The 24,522-nt window shown below is 39.6% G+C and overlaps 2 protein-coding genes across 2 annotated transcripts in view; both read left to right on the forward strand.

Annotated features, from left to right (window-relative positions):
* Window positions 1-1,215: 1,215 nt before the first annotated feature.
* On the forward strand, window positions 1,216-6,364 carry LOC310927290 (vacuolar protein sorting-associated protein 4B-like; the record flags this gene model as incomplete). The annotated part of the gene is made up of 11 exons (XM_083889584.1): window positions 1,216-1,236; window positions 2,629-2,740; window positions 3,481-3,631; window positions 3,693-3,742; window positions 3,829-3,948; window positions 4,692-4,848; window positions 4,933-5,081; window positions 5,562-5,643; window positions 5,729-5,948; window positions 6,027-6,167; window positions 6,263-6,364. 11 exons carry the CDS (start codon window positions 1,216-1,218, stop codon window positions 6,362-6,364), a joined length of 1,305 nt encoding a protein of 434 aa, XP_083745710.1.
* A 1,571-nt stretch (window positions 6,365-7,935) lies between these two features.
* Window positions 7,936-24,522, forward strand: part of LOC310927291 (laminin subunit alpha-3-like) — a gene marked incomplete at both ends in the record, with an annotated part of 63,586 nt that continues 46,999 nt past the window's right edge. The window contains 5 exons of the mRNA XM_083889585.1: window positions 7,936-8,193; window positions 9,164-9,316; window positions 21,950-22,067; window positions 23,383-23,501; window positions 23,590-23,760. Of these exons, the coding sequence (XP_083745711.1) occupies window positions 7,936-8,193; window positions 9,164-9,316; window positions 21,950-22,067; window positions 23,383-23,501; window positions 23,590-23,760 (819 nt within the window). The remainder of the gene's footprint in view (window positions 8,194-9,163; window positions 9,317-21,949; window positions 22,068-23,382; window positions 23,502-23,589; window positions 23,761-24,522) is intronic.

Below are 24,522 nucleotides of genomic sequence, written 5' to 3' on the forward strand. Positions count from 1 at the left end.
GAGCGTTCCAGAAAAGAAACTAAGAAAGTCGTCTGCCCAGTCTGAGGAATGGCAGCGATGCCGGGCCAAGGGGAAAGTCTGCTGAGTCTGTGACTCACGGTTGTTCAGTACGTTACCAAGACAACGCAAGAAATAGAGCTTTTAATGATCATCTGTGACTGAATGCCTGATTCTTTACACTCTGTGAGAGCAGACATGCCTACACCAAAAAGCATAACATTTAGGAGACAAATGGGTGTAGGCTTCAGATCAGAAGTAATGTTTCGTTGACATGTGTGAAGACTGTCTCTTCCACTAGAGGTCGCCCTAAGATCATTGTTTCAGGATCAAGGACGTGAGCGGGCCCTGTTTGCCCCTCAGATCTAAATAGTTTGATTTAAGTCGAACTTTAATTGTGCAGATATAAATGTGCATCATATAAAGCAGTCTTTCCCAAACTTTATATGCGGAAACCCACTTTTTTAAAGACGATAAACTGTTCCACCCGTCCCTGACCCAATTAAAAGATAGAACTAATTTCAAAACAAATGCATGCATCACATTTGTGGCTATTTTTGACTACAACTAATTTACTCTTGAATTAATAACACAGACATTTTCAATATAATGAATCTAAAATTATTTTTATGCAAACACGTGTTACTACATCTTAATACATAAAAGGCTAAAAAAGAAAAAAGTCACCCACAAAATATCTCTCCCGACTTTCCCATGGGTTCAGAGAGACCCAGGTAATGACTAGTTTAAAAAAATAGAGAATAAATGATTTAGTGTTATTTCACAATTAGATATAACCTAAGAGGCTTCGAAGTTTTGATCTCTCTACATTCTTAGAAATAAAAGTGCTATGTAGAACCATATAAGGTTATTCGGCTTGTCCTCATAGGAGAACCCTTTTTGGCTCCAGGTAGAACCTTTTTATATAGGTTCCACCTGGAACCCTTTTAAAACCCTTTATTCGGGGTATATACAAAGGGTTTTTCAGAAGCAAATGGTTCCAGGTAGAACCTCGGCCCTTGTTGAAGGACGCCTTTGGAACCCTTATTTCTAAGAGTGTAGTCACAAAGGGACTCCCAAGAGTGCTTGACACGTCTCATAGGAGATCCTGATTTATATAAAACAATTCTCAGACCCATAATAATTACAAAAGATGTTGTCCAATTGTGTGTGTGTGTTATACAAAATGACCATCACCATAATGTGCAAATATACATCATGTCTGTGGTAATAGCAAAGGTAAGTGTCATATCCCTGTTTATGCATGTGCGTAAAAACTACTGCAATTTAAATTATTTAGTGTTTCTCCAATAGAGAAATTGAGTTTCGCTGTTATCCCTATGTGACACTACCTGTTGAATGTCTGTAAAGGGCTTGTGTAAACAGTAACATGCAGTATTCCTGTTGCCAAAAAGTGATTTGTGGCTTAACCTATGGCTGGAAGGTTATTTTTGCTTCAAAAACACTTCTGAGGTTTTATTTTAAAAGTTATTGCCCACTCAGGCCCATAGGTACAGGTATTTCGACAGGTAAAATGGGCTGAAACACGTCACTTCTGTTTTTGGCACGAGACCTGTTGCCATGGCAACTTCACCTGCTTTTGATCTTTGATCACATATCAAAGCTATGGTGGTGAGTGCTTTGAATCCCCAACTGTATTTCTGCTAGGATGCACATTTTCTAGTGTATAGTGCATGGTAGTATAAATTAAATAAATTATATTACATGACTAAAGAGTCTTTGTTTTGACGTCATCACATTTTGTGTTGACCAATATCCACTTCTCACTTTCCTCCTCATCCTAACCCAGAAGCAATTTTACAGTCGACTTAAGACGCTAAAAGCAGACCAGAGAAGAGTTGTTTACTGGTGTGACTGACATTTGACTCAATTATTGGATAAAGTCCTCAGTCCTCATGGCTACCAAATCTAATTTAAAGGTAAGTTGAAGACCAACTCTGGTGCTACACAACAGGACAGCAATACATCTCTTAGTGTACAGCCTTCTGGAAATGAGAATAACATATGTTATCATGGTAATAAAGTTGTCCATGCCATGAAATAAACACAACAAATGAAAAATTAGCTGCTTGTTAATATATTGGCTTCTCACTTCTGTAACCTTTGAAGCAACTTGCCAAGTTTCATAAGACAGACTTCTGACAATATGTGTTTATTTTCTCTTATCAGGTTAAGTTCATGCACAGGTCGTCTGATTTTTGCCTTTTTCAAATAGTTGGCATTGGTTGACTTTTTTATTTCACACAGTTTTATCCTTAGAAATCTGATGAATACAACATTTTTTATTTGCCTGCTTGTAATGGTTGATTAAAAGTAGCCACATGCATCCAAAATGGACACATTTTCGATGATAATCTTGAAACCAGTGAAGATATACTGCCCAAACATAGTGGCCAAAAAAATCTGCGTCTCACATATCAGCCATTTGCTGCCCCGATTTGTAAAGATCGACACTATAGAAAATCCAGGTTAACCTCTAACTTTATTTATAGTTTTTATCTGTGATTGAATGATCATTATTGACCTTGTTGTCTCTGTCAGTGCCAGGATGGACATTTTTCTAACGTACAGTTCAGCAGCTCAAGTTGTTCTGTGTCTCTTTTGCTTCAGAAAGCCGTTAAGGTTGCCCACCAGGCAGCTAAGGAGGACAGGGCTAAGAACTACGAAAAGGCTCTGCGTCTCTACCAGGATGCTGCTCAGGGTTTCCTCGACGTCGTGAAATGTAATAAGACATAAAACATCACTTTGTCATTACGTCTGTTGTGGATGCAATCTTATATATTCATATTCAATCTCTCAAGGTACCCAAGCCCAAGGTCGCTTTAGGGTTTGAGAGAAACAAAGAAGGCAAAATGATGTGTACACCATCATAGCAATAGTTGAGGTGGGAATAATGAGAGAAAACACACAGAGACCAAGAAACTCCCTAAAAACATCTCCAGAAAATGTCATTCCATTCTTTTAGTTTTTGAGTTATGCTCCTCACAGACACAGAACAGGACATTTCTCAAACAGCTTTAAAGGTGCATTATGTAATAAATCTAAAGCAACTGGCCATAAAATCGTCCTAATATGTCACAGAGACTCAGGAATAATGTTCATATAACAAACTGAACTCACCAACAACAACAGTGCAGCCAAAATATTTGCATTAAAAAAAATCTTTTGCAGACTGCAAATCTTGTTTATGTTTTGAAATCATGTTTTGGCATGTGGCGCCACCTACCGCCGTCTATCAATCATTGCAGTCAGTAGAGTCTCAGCTGCCGAGCAACCACGGGTTGCCAGTTACGTCAGAAAACGAAACCTAAAAGACCTCGGTATTTTGAATTTGAATGTAGTAACCGTTTTTGGCCACATTCTTACATATGGCACCTTTAATATAACTTATATTGATTGTGCTAGATTGAGCCATAAATCACTGTTATGTCACTAATTTGTGCTTTTTTTCTCTCCTCACAGATGAAGTCCAGAGCAAAAAAGCCAAACAAACCTTCGAGGGAAGCTACACTCGATACTTAGACAGAGCGGAGAAGTTGAAGGAGTATCTAGTGAAGAAAAAGAAAGCTCCTGCTGCTAAGCCTTTCAAAAAGTTAGGGTCTGATCATGTCATGTGTTTTTCAAGGTGGATGAAAATAGTATACATTTTGATAATGTTATGTTTGTGCGTCCAGGAATAATGATGACGGCGATGAATCAAAGAAACTCCAAACTCAGCTCTCAGGTTTGTAGGATTTTTTGCTGTTAAATATTATCTAGGTCACTAAAGCGTTGTTTCTCAGCAATGTATTATTTTTTTTTTTCTTATAGGTGCAATTGTCATAGAGAATCCAAACATCAAATGGAATGACGTTGCTGGTTTAGAAGGAGCCAAGGAGGCATTGAAAGAAGCTGTTGTTCTTCCAATCAAATTCCCACACCTTTTCACAGGTATTTAATGTTAGTTAAAGGTTCAGTGTTTAAACAACACACCACACACCCTATCACAAATCTCTCCACTCTCTCTGCCCTTTCCTTCCTCTTTGTTGGATTATGCATCTGGTTTTTTTGTACGAAAGCCATACTTCCCCGTTTATATACTACAGTAAGTTTCAAAATTCAAAATGTGCACTTGCACTTTTTCTTATTATTTTAAAGCCATTATATACTTATTCAAACACATTTATGAGTCATATATGCAATCCAAAGCAACCTTTTTAATGTTACACTCTACACTCAACATCAATAGGACCTCTTTACCATGGGCCACATGGTTGCCTTAGTGATTAGCACTCTTGCCTATACAGCAAGAAGACCTGGGTTCGAGACCCAGTTGGAACAAGGACCATTCTTCATGGAGTTTGCATCTGGGTTCTACAGTTTCCTCCCACAGTCCAAAAACATGCATTTGTGGATTAGGCAAATTGGACACAGAAAACTGACTGTAGGTGTGAGTGTGAGAGAGGATGCTTGTTTGTTTCTATGTGGATCTGTGATGGACTGGTGACCTTTTGCCCTATGTCGGCTGGAATTAGCACCAGCGCCCCCCCGCGACCCTCATGTGGAGGATAAAGTGGTTGAAGATGGATGGATGGGTGTTATATGGATTACTTATGTCAGTGGAGTTGATGGTTGTTTTTTTTTTTCACTCAAAACAACCAGAGACAGAATTTAAATATGTGGTTGAATCACAGGAAAGAGAATTCCATGGAGGGGGATCTTGCTCTTTGGACCTCCAGGTACAGGGAAGTCCTATCTAGCCAAGGCTGTTGCCACAGAGGCAAACAACTCAACATTCTTCTCCATCTCCTCGTCTGACCTCGTCTCCAAATGGCTGGGAGAGAGTGAAAGGTGAACATGGGTTAGAAAGTGCAAGCATCTAACAGCACCTTTCTACATCACGTCCTGCAAGTTTTCTTTCCTTCTACTTCCCAGATTGGTGAAGAATCTTTTTAGCCTTGCCAGGAAACAAAAACCTTCCATCATCTTCATCGATGAGATTGACTCTCTTTGTGGCTCGAGAAATGAGGACGAGAGCGAGCCTGCGCGTCGTATTAAGACAGAATTCCTGGTTCAGATGCAGGGTGAGTATGATGTACTAACATATTTGTTATTTCGGAATGTTGTATTAGGTTTTTTTTTCAGTGTTGCAAACTTGACCACTGTATTGTAAAGTTACATTGTTTAAAAATCACCTGAGAGACATTTTTATAGTAACCCCAAGCCTTATTATAGAAGAATAATAGAAATACAATTCACAATTAATCCTTAATCAGGTCAAATGATGTGTATTTATCTCTATGCAATGATATTACTACAGTAAGTATAATGTTGATTGAAGTATTAGTTTTGTATTAATATTAAAGTAGTACAAACAAGTATTTGAATAGATGCTAGTTTCATGCATTACATTTGAATCTGTGAACCATCAGTGCAGCTCATTCTCTTTTTATAGGAGCTCTTAAAGGAGCTCTTACACTGTGTTTAGGTTGTCAGTTAAGGCATATAAAAAAGTCTAGTCTAATTATATAGATATTAAATATCTATAATATTTTTATTTACAGGTGTGGGGAATGACAATGAGGGAGTGCTGGTACTCGGTGCAACAAACATCCCATGGACTCTAGACTCAGCCATCAGAAGAAGGTTAATGTTTTTATTCTTCATTAAAAGTGGTTAAAAGTGTACGCTGACTGTCCATTAATAATACGTTTTTTTGTTTTGTTTTCAGATTTGAGAAAAGGATCTACATCCCTCTGCCTGAGCAGCGCGCCCGCTCCTTCATGTTTAAATTCCACCTGGGATCGACTCCTAACAGCCTCAATGAATCTGACTTTGTCACTCTGGGCAAGAAGACTGATGGATATTCAGGAGCAGATATAAGTGTCATTGTCAGAGACGCTCTAATGCAGCCAGTCAGAAAGGTCCAGTCAGCAACCCACTTCAAACGGGTATGTCTTTTATATCACAGTTTATTCTGTACGTCAGTGTAATGTCTTATTATAGCTATATTTTTTGTTATAAATAAGGTACGAGGTCCATCCAGAAATGACCCTAAAATGATCATAGAGGACCTTTTGACTCCATGCTCACCTTGTGATCCCAGTGCAATTAAAATGACATGGATGGAAGTTCCTAGTGACAAACTAATGGAGCCTGTAGTTTGCATGGTCAGTATATATAAAAATGCTAAAAATGAAATAGAAATATTCTGTATGTTAGATCAAGTACTTCATTACCATCTCCTATTTTTTCCTCTTTTCAGTCTGACATGTTGAAGTCTCTGTCCAACACAAAGCCAACAGTCAACAAACAAGATCTGGACAAACTGAAGGAATTCACAAATGACTTTGGACAGGAAGGCTAGGCAAGATGAATCCAAAGCTAAATATGTCCGATTGTCTCTTTTGTCTTGACAGCTGATTGGGAATGTACTACCTATATTACTGCATTTTCTTTTGGGAGAGAGCAGCATTAGATCCATATTATATTTGTTGATATATAATATTTGTTAATAAAGGTTTCATACTTTCAATGTTTACCTTTATTCAGTTATAGTCTCTAACCAGTTGACGTAGTTTATTTTTATTTTTAAAATCCTTTATAAAATTCCATTTGCCTCAAATGTACAAATGCAACAAACAAGTACTGCATCTAGTGGAAAAGAGAGGTAGTACAACGTAATTCAAAATAATTCTGCTCAGGGTTATGAAGGCTTTAAACAAAATCCCAGCATTAACATCTGTGTATTCTGTAGGAAAAGAGCATTTCCCAGTTACTTTACATAGACATACAATACAAAAGACAGGCGACAGATGTTGGGCAGTTTTCTCAGTGTGGAAATCTTTGCGTAAAAAACAAATTTTTCCACTAGAGGTCGCCCTAAGATCATTGACATAGGCTCAACGAAGGGTTGTGACTGAACTGGGATGATGGTCACATCTGCTTCTAGCACCTTAATTAGATACACACAGTTAACTTTTATGAAATCTAACTTAAAGTGCCCCAATAAAAATACAACAGTATGCATAAAATACCAACAACTTACATAATTAAATGTTTTGTTTTTTATGTCATTTCACAAGTAGATCTTACCTAAAGAAGCATATAACAAATTGAAGTGCAAACTGCAAGTGTGTGCAAACTTGCAAGAAGTATGAATGTGCACACACACACACACACGTGCACACACACACACACACACACACACACGCACCTAATATATTGCCCTAACCTTTACAATCATAACTAGTGTCTAACCTTAACCTAACCCTAACCCTAACCTAAACAGAATTCTAACCCTAACACTAATGGCTACTGGCCTAACCCTAACCTTAACATAACCCTGACCTCAGCCTAACTTTAAAAACATGTCTTCACCTTAAAATGTAGTAATTTACGTAAGGACATAAGGAATAACAGATATACACACACACACACCGTTTATACAAGTAAACACATACCTATACGCACCTCTCGCTTTTTAAAATTATAGCACAAAATTAGTATTTAAATGACAAAATAGCGTTTCATATAAAATATATAACTTTTATCATGATTATAGATCAGAGAGGACGCGCTGCCGTGACGCAGTGTGCGCTTGTGATTGGAGACCTTTGGCCTCAGCTCGTTAACGTCGAGCTCGGAGAGCGTCGACCGACACCTGATCTCAGCAGCTAGAGCGCACGGCGCAGCGAGAGGAGAGACGCAGAGCTGCCGTTGTTAACACGATGCGGGCGCAGAAGAGCGCACACCTCCAACAGCAGCAGCGGCCGGGATCAACTTCAACTTTTGTTTTGACATAAGCGGATGTGTGCTGCCACTGCAGGAGACGAGAGACGAGAGCCTCGCGCGTAAAACGCGCAGCGCGCTTCATGGAGATGTGTAGATGACAGGAGGTTCGCTCTCAGCATCTACAGGGTTTTTCCAGCGTGGAACATGGCGAGAGGGAGGATGAGAGGAGCTCACCTCCTGGCTGTACTCTTTTCTTTGTCGACGGCACTTTTCAGGGACGCAAATGGACAAGGAACCTTTAATGGATACAGTTTGAGTCCTCCGTATTTTAACCTCGCAGTGGGCTCCAGGATCTCTGCCACAGCAACCTGCGGTCAGGATGAGGCTGAGACGCCGAGACGTGATTTGTACTGTAAGCTCGTCGGAGGACCAAACATCGGACTTCCTACTCAAAACATACAGGTAAGAAAGTGAAGTAGGAGCGTTGCAAATATCCGTAAAAGGAGAATAAGAGAACCGTACAAACACATGTGTAATCTGTTGCACGTTTACTCTTCAGGAAGAAGATTTAACCTTTATTCGAAAGTCGGGAAAAAGTTGAAGGAACATACATCCAAATCAGTAACACATGTCTGTGATGTTCAGCAGACAATGACATCACCTACAATCACACCTTCAGTCACATTTTGAAATACAATAGTTTCAAATTCAGCAAATAATTGGGTGAAAGCCAACTGTTTGCAGGTATGTGTGGCCACAATTAGAACCTTGCAATTTAGTGTAAAAACAAGGTGTTTAAAAGAAGCAAAAAAAAAGCCAAATAAAAATCTTCCCCTTGGTGATTGTGGTACTATGATGTTATCAGTGATTGCTAGGGTTGATGGGAGTTGTGTCATCAAGCAAACATCAGGCAAAACAGATAAAAAAACCAACAACAACAACAACAACAACCCATAAACAACCACACAAAGCAAAAAATGTCAGTCATGCAAAACATTGTTCTTTAAAAGAGTTGCAGCCTTTACTGGACGCTTGTTTATCTCCTTGCAGGAGAGATTCCATGATGTTGCTGCACTGAAACTAAAGGCATTTTTTCCAAATTCAGTCCTTGCATGAATGAATAAATAAAAATATTGTGCCAATAATGACAGTAATAGATGACATGGTCCCTTCTCCTCAATATCCACCTCTTTGTGAAAGAGATCCAATAAGAGCTTTTGGGGAACCTAGACAAGTGTGTCTACCAAAGTTGCCAAGAAATAGTTGTACACTATTGTTGTGGAGTTTCCTCAAAGAAATGGCTTTTCTGCAACTGTAAGACTCTACACTAGTGTGAGAGCAGCAGTTATTTGATTGTGTTTGTCAGGAAACGCTGAATTACTGTATTTTTGTTGCTGTGTGTTTCTGACTACCGCTGTTTGACCCTGTGCAGGGTCAGTTCTGTGATCACTGCTACTCCATTGACCCAAACAAAGCTCACCCGGTGACCAACGCCATTGATGGGACAGAGCGATGGTGGCAGAGCCCTCCTCTCTCCAGAGGGCAGGGGTACCGCGAAGTGAACGTTACCCTGGACCTGGGGCAGGTGAGATTGAAATACTATCATCTACTATGAACAGCTGTTGTTTACCTGCTGCAACCTGCTGTGTGTGTGTGTACAATAATTGCTCTGTGGTGACAGTCAAATATAGCACCTGGATGGAACAGAGGCAAGAGGAGGAAAGTGTTTTCTCGACTGTCTGGCGGATGAGTTAAATCATGACAGGCCCATCATGCTCTTCTTCACTGCTATTGTTACATGATTAGATATGTTTTTGTTTGGATGTCATCATCTCAGTCTGCGGTGATCATGTGAAAAATGTCCCAACAGTTGGATGCCTGTCAGGAATGTGATTCCCGTATCGTTGTCTGTGAAATATGCTTCCATCATGAGCTCCTGCAGGAGTTCGGCTCATGGCCCACAAAACTGTACTTCACACTCAATTATCCACTGTGAGGAAAGAGAGGAATTCTGTGTCAGGATTAGGCCTCAGAAGGATGTACAATCAAACTGCTGACAGAGGCCTCAAACACTTGTGTGTGAGCAGGGGTTTGATTTGGTTTGTGGTAGATGAGAGCAAGAGAGGAGCTCCTCTCGACACATGTTGCATTTCTGGTCCCCAGTGGGCACTGTGTCAGACAATGGGTGTGGGCTTTTCTATCTCTGTTTTTAGACCGACTGAGCTGAGCGAAAGATCCTACACGGCTAAATATAGCCCACGCTTACAGGAGGATGGACACATGCAGGGCCTTTAGGGAAGTCGGACTTTAATACGTGGTAATGCTCAGTTTATTTGAGAGCAGGGAAAATAGTATTACTGCATTTACGGTGTGCTATATAAGAGTGCGGCTAGATCTCTGACGACCAAGAAACACAGACCGTCAACAATGCTCGTCTGCCACTTTTTTGCATTTTTTTTTAATTACAGTTAATTCTTGTTAACCAATTCTGAGAAGAAATGGTCTGTTTCAAGACAGCAGACAAATAACTGGTGGCGTAATGGGCTTCTTAACATGTGGTGCTCAGGAGAGAAACGCCAGACAGAATTAATGAATTGCATAAACCGTATTATAACATGGTTTTAATAGAGAAACGTCCACGTATTACCCAAAGCAGAGCTGTCAGGTTGTTTAACTGTTTCATATAAAGCCTTCATGGCTTTGTGGAGGTTGTTTTTATTATTATTATTTTTGAAATGCACAGGATAAACGAAGTGTTCAATGAAATGTGGGTTAGACTCGAAATGAATGGCTCTTGTGGTTTCTTTCAAGACCAACGCAGGTGGCTGCTCTGCTGTTGTCTTCACAGATTTCAGTAGATATATTGGATAATGGCATCGCCGATGTTTATGTTAAAATGACGAGGTTCAAAGAGAGGGGCTTTTTCAGTTCCGTTTCTTTCTGCAAAGAGGGTTGTTAAGCTATGTCTGCCTCAGTTAAAACTAGACTAATCTGATGAAAAGAGAACTGTGAGCCTAAAACAATCATTATATATATATATATATATATGTGTGTGTGTGTGTGTATATACATATATATATATATATATATATATATATAGTGTTTTAAACTACTAATCTGCAAACAACATATGTGAACTGACGTATTTACCAACTTCACATGAAGAACAGCCATTTCAAAAACATACCATAATGTTCCATGTACATAAGAAATACTCCTATATGCTCCTATAAAGAACTAACTGAACAGCCAACATCCTTACACTCTTCTGACATTTGATCCAGTGATTTTGACCAGTATCAGATCGGCTCATCCCTAGTAATGACTTTGATTCTCAGATTTTTTTCATCACGTAAAAAATATTTACTTTGACCGACTCTTTAACTTATGACAAAAAAAAATTGTGACCATCTCATAAGCACTCGTTTTACGTTAAATTCATTTAAATCTCTAAAACTCAGCATTTGTTTGCAGACTTTTACAGTGGGACAATTTTTAAACAATAATGATAATGATACACCTTTTTTTTGTCATTCAACAACAAAATAAACTCAGTTTTATATTAAAATATTATATATCATGTCTTCACCCACATCTGTTTGGACTGATAAATTGGACACTAATCTGTGAATAATATTCCCGTCGCAGTCATCAATGACATATTTCTGTGTTGACATTATTACAGTGCGACTGAAAAACAGAACCAACTGCTATTTAACAGCATTTCAGTTACTACATTTCAATTTACTACATGTAGAAGTGCGTCATTAAATGTTGTCCAACAAGGTTTTTAATATATATATCCTGACAAGTTTGTTGAGCTGCAAATCTGGGTCAGACTGTGAGTTCAACAAACAACCATCTTGTAGGTCACTGTACACTAGATATTACATTTAAAATGTAAACTAACACACAGTGGATTTCAGCACTTTGGCACAGTCCATTAAATAATGTGGTCTAATGGACTTGGCTGAATATAACGTGATAGTGTTAACTTGATAAGTTTTTCACTCCTTCTCGCCAGACAGAGAAAGATAAATGAGCACTGCCACACAATCTCTCTAACTCTTCTGGATCTTAAATGGAGCTCTTTATTGACCTGTTGCCATGGTGATTTACAAGAGCAGATTTTTTTTTTGTTTCCTTTCACCAGACGCATACTAAACTCAGAGTCAATATTGTCAGAGTTGATTGAACCAACACACATCAGTGTTTTAGTTATGCAAACTAAAACTCTGACTTTGTGATCTCAGGGTTCACAGGGGTTTGTTAAACCTGCTCACGGGTTCGGTTGCATAACGATATGCATTCTAGTTATACATTAACTATTGCTGTATAGCCTTTTCAATATAAATATGACACAGGTTCAATATACAGTACTTAAGCAATGCTTTAATGACCACACAGTATCGTTATTTCCCAACCACTTTGTTGGAACACATCCAGAAAACGTATGCAGAGAATTTAGAATAACACATTTTTTTGAATGTTGAGTGTGACCTACCCTGACACTTGAACAATAGCATGACCCTGGCTCTCTTAAAACTGGAGTGGAACCCTAATGAATGTTTTTTGGTAAAAAAGCTGGTGTTTGTTCTGCTATTTCATGACGCCAGGTTTATTTAAGACAGGCTTTTATTCACCTCATTCCAATCCAAACGCCATTGATCACATAATTTGACAGAGACATTTTTTTTTATGTGTTGTGCAAACACACTTTGAGACACAACACAATTGTAATTGCTGCAAATGTTTTCCCTTGGATTTGAGGAATGTTTCTGTGTTTAACAATTGCTCCTTGTTGTCTGTTCAGAAAGACGATTGAAACCACAATGAACTGATTCAACTTTTCATTCAGTAATAAACTCAATCCTTAATTAGCTGACATTTTATCGCAATAATTGCCACTATTGTGTTTGCTTTGATAGTATGGTGATAGTAGCCTCCATTTGCCTTCTGCCTAGCGCTATTGGACCCAAACTATGCCTCACAGAAGCCCCTCATAGCGTGATAGTATCTTTTTCAGATTTCACTTCCGCTTTATATCAATTAATCCTGAGGCCGAGGTCTTCCAGTCACATAACCGTTTTGTCTCTGTGTCTTGGATGAAACATGTCCTCTGGATAAGCCCGATTTGAGCAGACAAGCTATTCCTTCCTTGTTTTTGTGACCTCTCTGTGCTCTACCCGTGACCCATGATGATAGGATCTTACTCCTGTATGACAGATCAAGCAGGCAAATGACGAGGCGCGTTTATTTATCAGGGAATTAGCACAAAGTATTTGACTTTGCCTTTAATTAGATATTTATAGGAGCCTAGATCATGAAAGCCCGTTGCTTGAAGTTAAATTCTCGATCATTTTGTTACCATAATTATCCCAGTCTTATGGAATCTACTGTACTGTATGTGTCGCACATCATACTGGCTACATTTCCGAGAACTTTTGCCCCCTGTTAAACTATTTACGGGACACAGAAGGCAAGGCATTGTCCTGGCAAACATTCACAACATGCATCACTCCTTTTTTGTGGGGAATGTATTTTTAGGAGCCCTGACCACATGTGCTTATATGCCTGAGTGAGCCCAGCATAGACCATGTGAGGCAAACATGCCAAGGGCTTACTGCTGTCTGTGTCCCATCTGATGAGGCTGAGCTGCCTTTGGTGGGTGTTAATGAACATCAGGAATTGTTGTTTTATGTGAAGTGTTGGATTAGTTGATAAACTGATGTTCAATTGACCTGACTGCTTTAGGTTAAGGCTGTGAATTATTTCTGTGGCTGACATGTGTTTGACGTGTTGATGACGCAGCTTTGGGCGGCGATGTTGTGGATTTAAATGCACTCTGATCGCAGAACATCTTGTTGTTTATCTCTGATTTATAGATGTGTTTGCTGAGCAGGCGCTGCCATTGGATACACTGGATGCTTTTCACTGGAGGCTGTGAACCCATGCAGTGTACTAGATTTTAAATGCTAAAGTTGGAAGACGGAAAAGATCTGGTTCATGTTTAATGTTCATGCAGATGTTTTGTAATCATCAATAGACAAAGCTTCTAAGAACTTTATTTTAGAGACATTCCCCTGGAACCTAATCCCCTCACTCAGGGGTCCACCGCCCACCAAAGTAGGGTTGAATGTTTTATTTGCAGCCGTCGCCCCCTTTTGTGTCAGAATCCTTCGAGGCAGTATTGTGTGACATCTTTTCTGTGCTCTCAGACTCTCACAAAGGTTTGGTTCTTCTTAAGCCTTGCTGAAAATGACCTGGCCTTTTCTTTTCATTTGATAAATGGATAGAAGTGGAGAGGTGGCGCAATTTGGTGGTGAGAAAATACTCAAAACAGAAAACAAGGACACTCGTACACAAGCGTTTTGACTGAAAACATTCAACGCACCCCTGACACAAGTGCTCTAAATATTTAGAATACGACCAAGCAACGTTGCTTGGATCATGGATGCATGAATGATCTTGTGGGTGTCGACTCCGTCTGCATGGCTATATTTCATTCAGCCGCCTAACTCATGCAACAGGTGGTCAGTGAATATGTGGAGTCTATATTCCAAATTTAATTCCTGTGATGTGATTTGAACATAATTCAAAAGCGACACAAGATTAGAGCAAATCACAGGTTAATATATACCTTATATATATGTATCTATATACACACACACATACACAGTGCAGTCAACACTGACATGTCCCTATTGCTGTAGTGACGATAGAGGTGATGTAAGTGCTTGTCTTTAGCTGGGCTGCCTGAGGCGCCGGGCCAACCCGACAGATATTTACTACTCCACTAACAGTCACCCCGTGCAGCAGCAGTAGCTCTCTGGCTCGGCGAGCGCATCACGGCCTCCTAAATCTGGAGCTCCAGTGTGGAAAAGCTTGTGGGGTTATTGTAGGATCTATTCACCCTTTTCAAGGGCCCGTGTCATCAATTCATACATGGAAATGCTAATTGGTGGTCACATTGACTGACGCAGGCACTGATGCAATGGGATGTTCTAGAGAGCAGGAGTTTTCCTACACCCTGATTCATGAACAATAGTGCCTTCCACCAGTCTGTGGCTATTGATAGAAACTGCAAAGGTTAACTTTGTCACATTACAATTATTTATATTGTTCTAAGTAAAGGTATTGTCATCATTGAAACATTGGTTTGTAATAGAGGTGAGGCAAAATATGGATTTGGTGATATATCGTTGACAGTACTTGTGCAATATGATATACATATTCTGACTGACAAACTAAGGCGCTCTAAAGTATGTCTCCTCACGTTTGGCAAATTAGGGAAAATGGGGGTTACCTGGCAGAAGAATAGCTAACTACGCTAACAGATGCTCTATCCACGCTCAATCCTGCACTTTTAACTTTTCATGGACATTTAGTTTTCTTCAGTTAGACAGATGATGTATCGCTGATTATCACAGAACCGCTGTATCGTGATATTATTGGTATCGTGGACCATGTATCACGTATCGTATCGTATCTCATCGTATCGCACCCCTAGTTTGTGCACACATTTCTAGGTCTTTGAGGGAAGACTGCTTTCTTTGCCTTTCAATCACCTGCAGTGAACATGAAGAATTTGATTGTGGGGTCATGTTGCTATACCCACAAAATACAGACTACTACTTTATTGCAGCATTACTTGTTCTGTACTGACTGCACCCAGGGAACTTGGAGCTGCGAGGTTGCAGACACAGGCAGATTTGCACATGCAAGCACAGTCAGGCATTTGTTTTATGGAGTGATGCTGGTGGAGCAAGCATTTTCAATATTGGAGATGACGAAATCGTGATTGTGATATATACAAAGTTTATTTTTAGCAATAGGGTCCACTTTGCGTGGGTGCTTCTTGGTGTTTTCAGCCTTTGTGCTACTGTATGAAGCTTTAGGGTTGTGTGTAACTGATCGCCTTAATCAGCATTGTGTGAGTTTCTGTGTTTGATTCACCCAGTGTAGAGCTGCAACTAACGATTATATTTGTCATCCATTAATCTGTCGAATATTTCCTCGATTGATCAAGCATTTTTGCGGCCCATAAAATGTTCCAAACCTGGAAATGATGATGTTCTCAAGTGTCTTGTTTTGTCCACAACTCAAAATAATTCAGTTTTAATGATTTTTTTGTCAAATGGAGCAATGAAACCGGGAAATAGTCACATTTAAGAAGCTGAAAAATCAGAAAGCTTATTTTAATTACTAAATTAAATTAAAATGATTATATATTATTAAATAAATTATTCAAATTAAAACTCTAAAACCAAATAATCGATTGTTAAAACAGTTGATGGGTAATAATCATTGCAGCCCTAAGTCAGTGCAGAAAAGAACACAGAGAGGTCTTGAGCAGCTGCACCTCAGGCTTTTACAAAGAGAAAATAGCCAACAAGCAGTAACATGAATATACTCTATGTTTTGTCGTACAACTACTACAACTAACTCTTTTGACTCTTAGGTTCTTTGTTACCAAACAACTAATTCTGTCATGGAGACAGAGAAAAACAGACCAGACTAACTCCTCTCCCCCCTCTCCACTGCCCACCTGTCACACAGACAAACAGTTGTACATTGCATTGTTACAAACTGGAGAGCAACTGTTCCAGCCTATTGGTCTGCAGCATGCACAATGTCTGCTGCTGCTGATCCGCTCAAACAGAGGGAGATGCCTCATCGCCTTTGAATTGCATTCTTCTGATCTCACAGCAAACTCTCAGGAGCTCAATCGGATTTTCAGCTGCTTCTAGACTACGTTTGCAGCTCGTTTGAGTTCTAGTTTAAATCTCAACTTTTGTAAATGTATTTATTTGTTTATAAGTGAGATATATCTCATCTGCACATGCATGTATACATGATCTGTTATTAGAGTGGCTGGACGTTAAATAGATGGATAAAGATATAAAGGAACAATAGACATTTTAACTTGTGCTTGAAATGGCTGTGGAAAATACCTTAAACAACTTACTTTATACTTCACTGTATGTGATCACAAAGAGACTATAATTGAAGAAATCCACGAGGCAGGCCCAACAATGGCAGTAACAAAAAAAAGGGTCAAGGAACCTGCTTTTGAAATAAAAATCTACAATATGTGGGGGTGAAACACTGCTCTATGGCTGAATGACTTGAGACACAGACAGTGAAGAGAAAGCAGTGCTTCTATAGTTAACATGTTACACCGAAACTACAAATTGACTGGAGGGGATCAGTAATCTAGACTTTACAACACACACAGTGATTTTGAAATGATTACCTTCACCCAGATGTGTGTTTTTGGCACTGATAGTCTTTTCAGCAGCAATTCTGTGAGATAGGGGAGTGAGCAGCCTTGGTGAAGGTTTTCGCTCTCCGAGTGCTTTCTCTAATTTGGCTGTGTGTGTGTCTGTCTAAATCATTTTCGCATGTTGCTACAAGTGTATTGAGCGAGGAAAAATGTTAATGCTTTGCTGTTAAAAAGGTGTTTGGCCATGAGAGAACGTGGTTGCCTCTGTTGTCGTGTTGTGTTAATTAGAAGGTCACATGTTTTTTTGTTTTTTTTTTACCTTATATATGTGACACTTATTGCAGGAGGTCAAGGTCAAGAATTTGAAAAGTAGAAGCAAAAAGAGAGTGGCTGTCAAACTGTCCTGTCACAGCTCAACCCCTGATTTGTTTGACACCCGACAGCAGCCTGCTGGCACAGCTGCCTTGTTTTTAGCCTTCAGGCTACAGATGCAGGGAGGAGCAGAGGATGGTTGTGCTCATGCATTAGCTCAAGTTTGTTTTTCCAGAAGCTTGTCAATGTGGTTCACGTCTCTGTGTGCCACTGAAATCCACTGCTGGTGAACGTAGCATGCCGTCACGATATTTCATGCATTTTATTAAACAATAAGTAGGTGTTTAACATATTTCAGATGTGTGTGTGTGTATGTTCAGACTGGGAGGGCAGCGTTTGAGAGACATGTCTGAAATAAGAAATGCCGTGTCAGGACAGGCCCTGTGTTCCTAGACCGTTTGTTTGTGATTTGTTTTATATCGTGGGGAGTTTTGACATCCCTCAGGGATTTGTTTTTTTCAGCAGTTCTGTGAGCATGAATCCATTTGTCCAGACATCAGCGCAACCCTATATGAAACAGTGTGGCATGTGCATTTGTGTCAAATGGGTTGATGAACAATAAATTAAATATTAAAAAATTAGTCATTAAGTCACTTGTTAAGTTAATTGTTTACAATAAATTATAGCAAGGCATGTGTAGGGCTGCGTCATATTGCCATAAACATCATTACAGCTTCAAATCAGTTGATATTAATAAGTATTTTGATGCCAAAATTTCTGATTGTTTTCACAAGTCTGAGTACTAGCAATTCTGTGTTCTGTCTCACAGTGTGGGTTAGGGTTAGTTTGAAAGATATTGATCTGTCATATTGACAGTGAAGATCAGTTTTATTGATATTGATGCTGCTTGTGTCGTGTCTTTGTCAGACTGTAGAGTTTGGAGCGATTTACAGATATAAACCTGACTTACCTGATGAAACAGATTTGCCGTTTACATCCAGAGGTGAGAGTTTGTTGAGTAAGTGGAGTAAATTACATTTTATCACCTCTGATTTTGTGCTTTTTGATGCTTCTGAGAAGAAGTGATTGACAAAGGAAGAGCTCCATGGCTTTAGCAGCACTCTCCTCTGCCTGAGCTACAGTGCTGTGCCCAGCAAAGGTGCGGCTCACTAACTAGCTTCATATTGTTGTTTTCACGTACTTTGATTTCTTCTGCTAATTATGCGAGTGTTCAGGTTGTTGTGCGCCCTCTGCTGGTATAAATTGTATCGACACAGTATGTGAGGAATAACAAATTATTAATTAATGCCAATTAATCGACTTACAATTAATAATTATAATTTCTAGTTTAATTTGAGTTTTTTTGATGCTTGAAGTACTGTGGACGCCAGTTACCTGATGGTAAAGAATGAAATGCCTCAGCAAAGATGGTTTATTAAACTATGATATCTGTAAGTTACTGGAACTATGATAACTTGTTATAATAACTTTTTTGAGCATATCATTTAGAGTCCCTAATTTGAAAGCTTTGGTGACAAATCACATTAGGTGCTAGGTTTAATGTAGACCTAATTTAGCTCACTGTCATGTAGAGATGTGAATCTTTGGGTCACGTTTCAATTCAAAATCGATTCTCGATTCAACCAATTCGATTCATACGATTCAAACGATTCTCGATTCAAAAATTGATACAATGCATAGTGTGTTAAGGCAAATTATGGCGTCAAAACAACACAGTTTGTATAAGATAATGTGATCACACAAAGGCAAACTTAAGACAAAGGTTAACATTTATTCATTCAAAACAAATAAAAACTTACTTACTGTACAAAAAAATAACTTGCATAAATAAAAGCTTAGACTAGCTGCCTTTTTCTCCCAGAAGTACTATAGTAATGGAAAACAAACCAAACCACGTAGAGCCGTGCCTTGCCATGCTGGGACTGTGTAGTGCAAAAGTGCCATACGTGTCATTTAGTTTAGCTTGTAAGAGTCACTTCATCATGGATGGACACTGAGATTCATTCTTTTTGTGAAATTCTACATTATCAGTTATATTTCAACTGCCGTTGTCAGAGATCTCATAGGTTAAGGACTTGTTGCTGAGGACAGGCTGGAAGCTCAACTTATAAACAGTTTTAATGGGTAATGGGATTATTGTGGTCCTTGGCATAGTGTAAAAACGGTCTTGTCCATCTATCTGTATCAGCTAGAGTTTTTCACTGTTGTGTGCTGCTGTCAATAAAATGCTCATGAAAGCAGTGGCTTGCTCTGCTTCAGGGGAATTATGAGGGAAGGGGAATGTGGCGCTATGTTTGGAATCTGACCAAGTCCATGTGCCAGCCAGCACGTCTATAGCCAGAACACCATCCCTCCCTTCTGCCTCCTTTGTCGTCATCATAAACCATGTGAACTAAACTTCCTCCTGGTCCTCAGCAGAACCAACATATTCTGTTTATAAGCTCCATTACGAAACTGTGGCCTCTATTTTTAGCTGGTTAGCAGCCCACATTTTGTTAAGTGTGTGCTATTTATCTTTTTTTGTTCTTTGAGCATCCTGTTCCGTGTGGGTGGAAATGCTCCCTGATTAATTTCAAGACACACCCCATTCAAAGTTGAGGTCAGGAGGAAGTAGTCCGAGTGATTTTATTTACATAGAGACTGAGACTATGGCAGAATGGCAACAGTGATTAAAAGGCAATCAAGCCAAAGACTACTCCTGATTTGCAACTTAATGATTTTGCCGGGATGGTTGACACTTTTCAGAGAACAGGAGCAGAGAGTTCCCCAGCTGACCTGTGAACTCTCTCACAATCCCTCAACCCAAGAGCTACTTGAAACAGAGGCCATTGGTTCTCAGGGACTGGGGGAGCAGCAATCCATCAAGATAAATGTGGATTCTTCTTGACACAGACCATGAGTCTGCAAAGTCTATACCACGTTAAGAAGTTGACATTGCTCCCTGCCCTATGTAAAGAAAGACAGATCTGGATGTTTTGAATGCCCTATGGGGCTTTCATCACAGGTCTGAAGGTTGCTGACGAGTGTAGGCCTGCCTTCATTCTGAAGAGATGGGTTTTGTCAATCGCTTTTTGATTTATTTGAATAAAGGCTTCCTCAGCATACAAAAAGACACCACAAACCTATCTATATAAATATATATATTTTATATTTTTCTCTTAAATGTCCCATGTTATGCAAAATCAACTTTTTAATCATTTAAATCCTTATATTTGGGACTCTGGAGTTCAACACCAGTTGCTGAAGTGTGAAAATGGATGACTCACTCATGTTTTTGTGGTCCTCCTCAGTCTAAGTACAGGAGATAAAATGCGATGTTGACTACTGTGCTCCTTGGGATGTCACAAGAAGCTAAATTCCTGGAATTGTTGTCCTGCACAGCTCCATTTTGTCCGTAAAACGCGTGAGAGTGCTGGCGAGGGCAATGGTATCGGAAAACCGTAAGTCCGCGAAAAGTTCTATTCTTGGCTCCACAGTGCAGCACAGAGTCTTACACAAACTTCCAGCCTCAGAGGATTTATCTGTCCAGTGGATACATGTTATATATGACGGCAATGTGCCTGCTAGAGCCTGCAAATGATCACTTTTCCAAATGCTAACTGTTAGCTCCCAGTAGCCTCTGTGGCTGATGTAATTTCCTGTTCCTTAAGTTTCGTTTTACTTTTTTTTTTTTTTTTTTTTTAAAGAGATACTACTAAACCGAACGTTCTGAACAGGGCTGTTTTGGCAGGGTGATTGAACTGCTGTGGTGCTTCATCCTTATGGGATTTTGACCAAAGCATGTCACAGACATGTTCATTAGGACACCAGGGAACTAGGTTAACTTGGAGAAATAGGGTATAATATGGCCCATATTTCCAATTTATGGATGGAGCACTGAAATTGCACAACAATAAACTGTGTTTCAGCATCAGAAAAAGAAGGCAGGGTGTGGTGGAGGTCAAGTGTATGTATAGAGACCTTTTGTTGACATTGTAGGTGTTACGTGCAGGGTTTCCATTCCAAGCCACGTGAAGACAGTTTAGACCATACAACAAAGAGTTATTTTACTATCGCAAGTTCCCTTTCCATTGTACAATGCTCAATCAAGCTGAAGTCACCCGCTTGTAGGTCTTGATTCGGAATTTGATGAATTGCAAAGGAAGGAGACTGTTCTGAGCACCAGAGCCTCTCAAAAAACTCAGTGTGAAACAATAATTACACAGTTTTCTGCCCTTGTATGCCCTGTATATCCTGATGGAAGGTGCAGATAGAGAGTTCAGAGAACAGATTTGGATCATGTGGGCTTACGGCTGATGTCTTTTGGATGCACCTGCACGGCTTTTATTGTTGGCAAATGTCAGTGAATTGTTTGTGCTTTGCTCTATAGCTGCACGGATACTGCTGAAGTCGAGCAGCATAAATAATCATATTAAAAAAAGTCCTTTACTTTGATTTAAGTTGAATGGCTGAATTTCCATTACAACTGTCCATTCTTTGGCAATTAAGCATCCAAGCTGATTTTGTGCCCAAGCCTTCACAAGGAAGGAAATAATAGTTGCAGGCCAATACTTTGGTCTATTTGTAAGACCATGTAGAGCACAGGAAGCTAAAATCCAAAATCCGCTCAGAGCAGCAACAGCCTTTTGTTTAACCTGCTCTTTGTTTTCTGTTTTTTAGCTCTTCCATGTGGCCTACGTCCTCATCAAGTTTGCTAATTCACCTCGTCCTGACCTGTGGGTGCTAGAGCGCTCTGTGGACAATGGGAGGACCTTCAGCCCCTGGCAGTATTTTGCACGTGAGTTCCTTTGTGGCAACATTATTACTTTGCAACACGTCCTGCACACTTGACATGAAGTAAAGGTGCCATATGTAAGAATGTGGCCAAAAAATGGTTACTACATTCAAATTCAAAACACAGAGGTCTTTTAGGTTTCGTATTCTGACGTAACTGGCAACCCGTGGTTGCTGGGCAGCTGAGACTCTACTGACTGCAATGATTGGTAGACGGCGGTAGGTGGCGCCATATGCCAAAACATGATTTCAAAACATAAACATGATTTACGGTCTGCAAAATAATTTTTTTAATGCAAATATTTTGGCTGTACTGTTGTTGTTGGTGAGTTCAGTTTGTTATATGAACATTATTCCTGAGTCTCTGTGACATATTAGGAGGATTTTACGGCCAGTTGCTTTAGATTTATTACATAATGCACCTTTAAATAGTAAACAATATGACAAAATGATGTGGTCAGATAGTAACACAAGAACATTACAGTTCAAGATCCTCCAAGTTAAATTGGGATTAATCAGGAATGCATTATTGTATTTTTATCAAATTTATCTGCAAGTCATCTTTAGATAAATTACGTTTTCTATCGCTTTTCCCCCAGCTGATTACATTTTTGGATGCAACAAAGTTGTGTGTAGGATAAAGAAAAACACTTCTAATGAAAATGCAAATCATAAAAACACAGGATTGTCAAGTGCATTTAGTAGCGACCAGCTGTTAACTCATTGCGCTCTGCTTTTGAATTCCTGTCAGTCATTGACAATAAGTCTTTTCCACGGCAGACATTTAGTCTTTCTGCGCAGATGCAACTAATACTGTTAACAATGGCTCAGATCCCTTAATGTGCCCCTATAAACTATGCCAGTTATTCAGCATGTTCAATTCTAGAGCCCTGGAACAAACACAGCTAGATGGAATGCAGCCACTATTATCAGTTTTAATTATATCTGTGCCTTCCCTGCCAAGACAAGTCAAAATGTCTGCAGAGGAAAAAAACAACAAAAAACCTGCCTATTATGAAGATGAAGTGAATTTTGTTCACTGACACACTTTTAATCCTCACTCACTGATCTTTCTGCTGAGGACAGTTTAAGACAAGAAGAAATGATGATATTACTCTTACACATCTTAAATACCTCTCTTTATTCCGTCCATTTAGCTCTGTTTTTGTTTCCTCCCCACAAATAACTTAATAATGGGGTTCTAAACGACCTTAGATATCACTTGCAAAGTCTCCACACAAGCAAGTGAACACAGTTCAGGGTATTGTAATTATTGTTATTATTTGAAAATGGTAAATGAATGTGTTGTTTTGCTCCAGATTCCAAGCACGAGTGTTTTGAAAAGTTCGGAAAGCATCCAAATGCTCGTATTTCAAGCGACGATGACCAGATCTGCACCACAGAGTACTCGCGCATTTTGCCTTTGGAGAATGGCGAGGTAACATTTCACATCTGATCATTTAAAAATCAAGGGTTCCGTTTGATTTATTTGGATGAAATGTGAAGTGAATACCTTTTTGACCCAGATCGTGGTGTCTCTGGTCAATGGACGACCGGGGTCCAAAAACTTCACGTACTCACCAGTGCTGCGAGATTTCACAAAGGCCACCAACATCCGCCTCCGTTTCCTCCGCACCAGCACCTTGCTGGGCCACCTCATCTCCAAGGCCCAGAGAGATCCCACTGTAACACGCAGGGTGAGTCACATTCAGTACAACTTCACAGAAAGGTGTCATGCTGGCAGACTGGAGTTTCCCATTTGGGAAGAAAAACGTAATGCTTGGCAGATTCCCTTTTTGCTGTCACAAGCACACATATCATCTCTCTCTCCCGCTCAGGCATTCATCACTTTGAAATCTATCTGTCTGTCTGTAGGCTGCAGGTGCAGAATATGGCACCTCTTCGTGAGAACAGTCACATAGTTCAAGATTGATTTTTGTTCCTCTGAAATGCATAATTTTAAGGACAGCAAATGAAAAAAAAACACTTGTTTAACAGTGAAACATTTCACATATAAGGTAAAACATCCAAAGCTAATTATGTCTGCTAGTGTATCTGCAAATTGTAAAACTTTATATCGACGTATACAGTATACTGAACCTTTGTTGTCCTGGTATTGAAAAAAGTTCTATCACAACACATGTTGTTATTGGATGATTGTCCAGCCCTACCATTCCATAAAGAAAGACAACATCCATCCATCTTCTACCGCTTTATCCTCCATATGAGGGTCGTGGGGGGGGGGGCTGTGCCAATCTCAGCTGGCATAGGGCGATATGCGGGGTACACCCTGGACAGTTTGCCAGTCCATCACAGGGAAACACATAGAGACAAACAACCATTCACCTAAAGTCAATTTAGTGCAGGGGTGTCAAACAAATTGTTTTTCATGGGCCACATACGGCACAATTTGATCTCAAGTGGGCCGGACCAGTAAAATAATAGTAAAATAACCAATG

Source organism: Microchirus variegatus (genome assembly GCF_963457635.1).
Source record: "Microchirus variegatus genome assembly, chromosome: 5".
Classification (NCBI taxonomy): Eukaryota; Metazoa; Chordata; class Actinopteri; order Pleuronectiformes; family Soleidae; genus Microchirus; species Microchirus variegatus.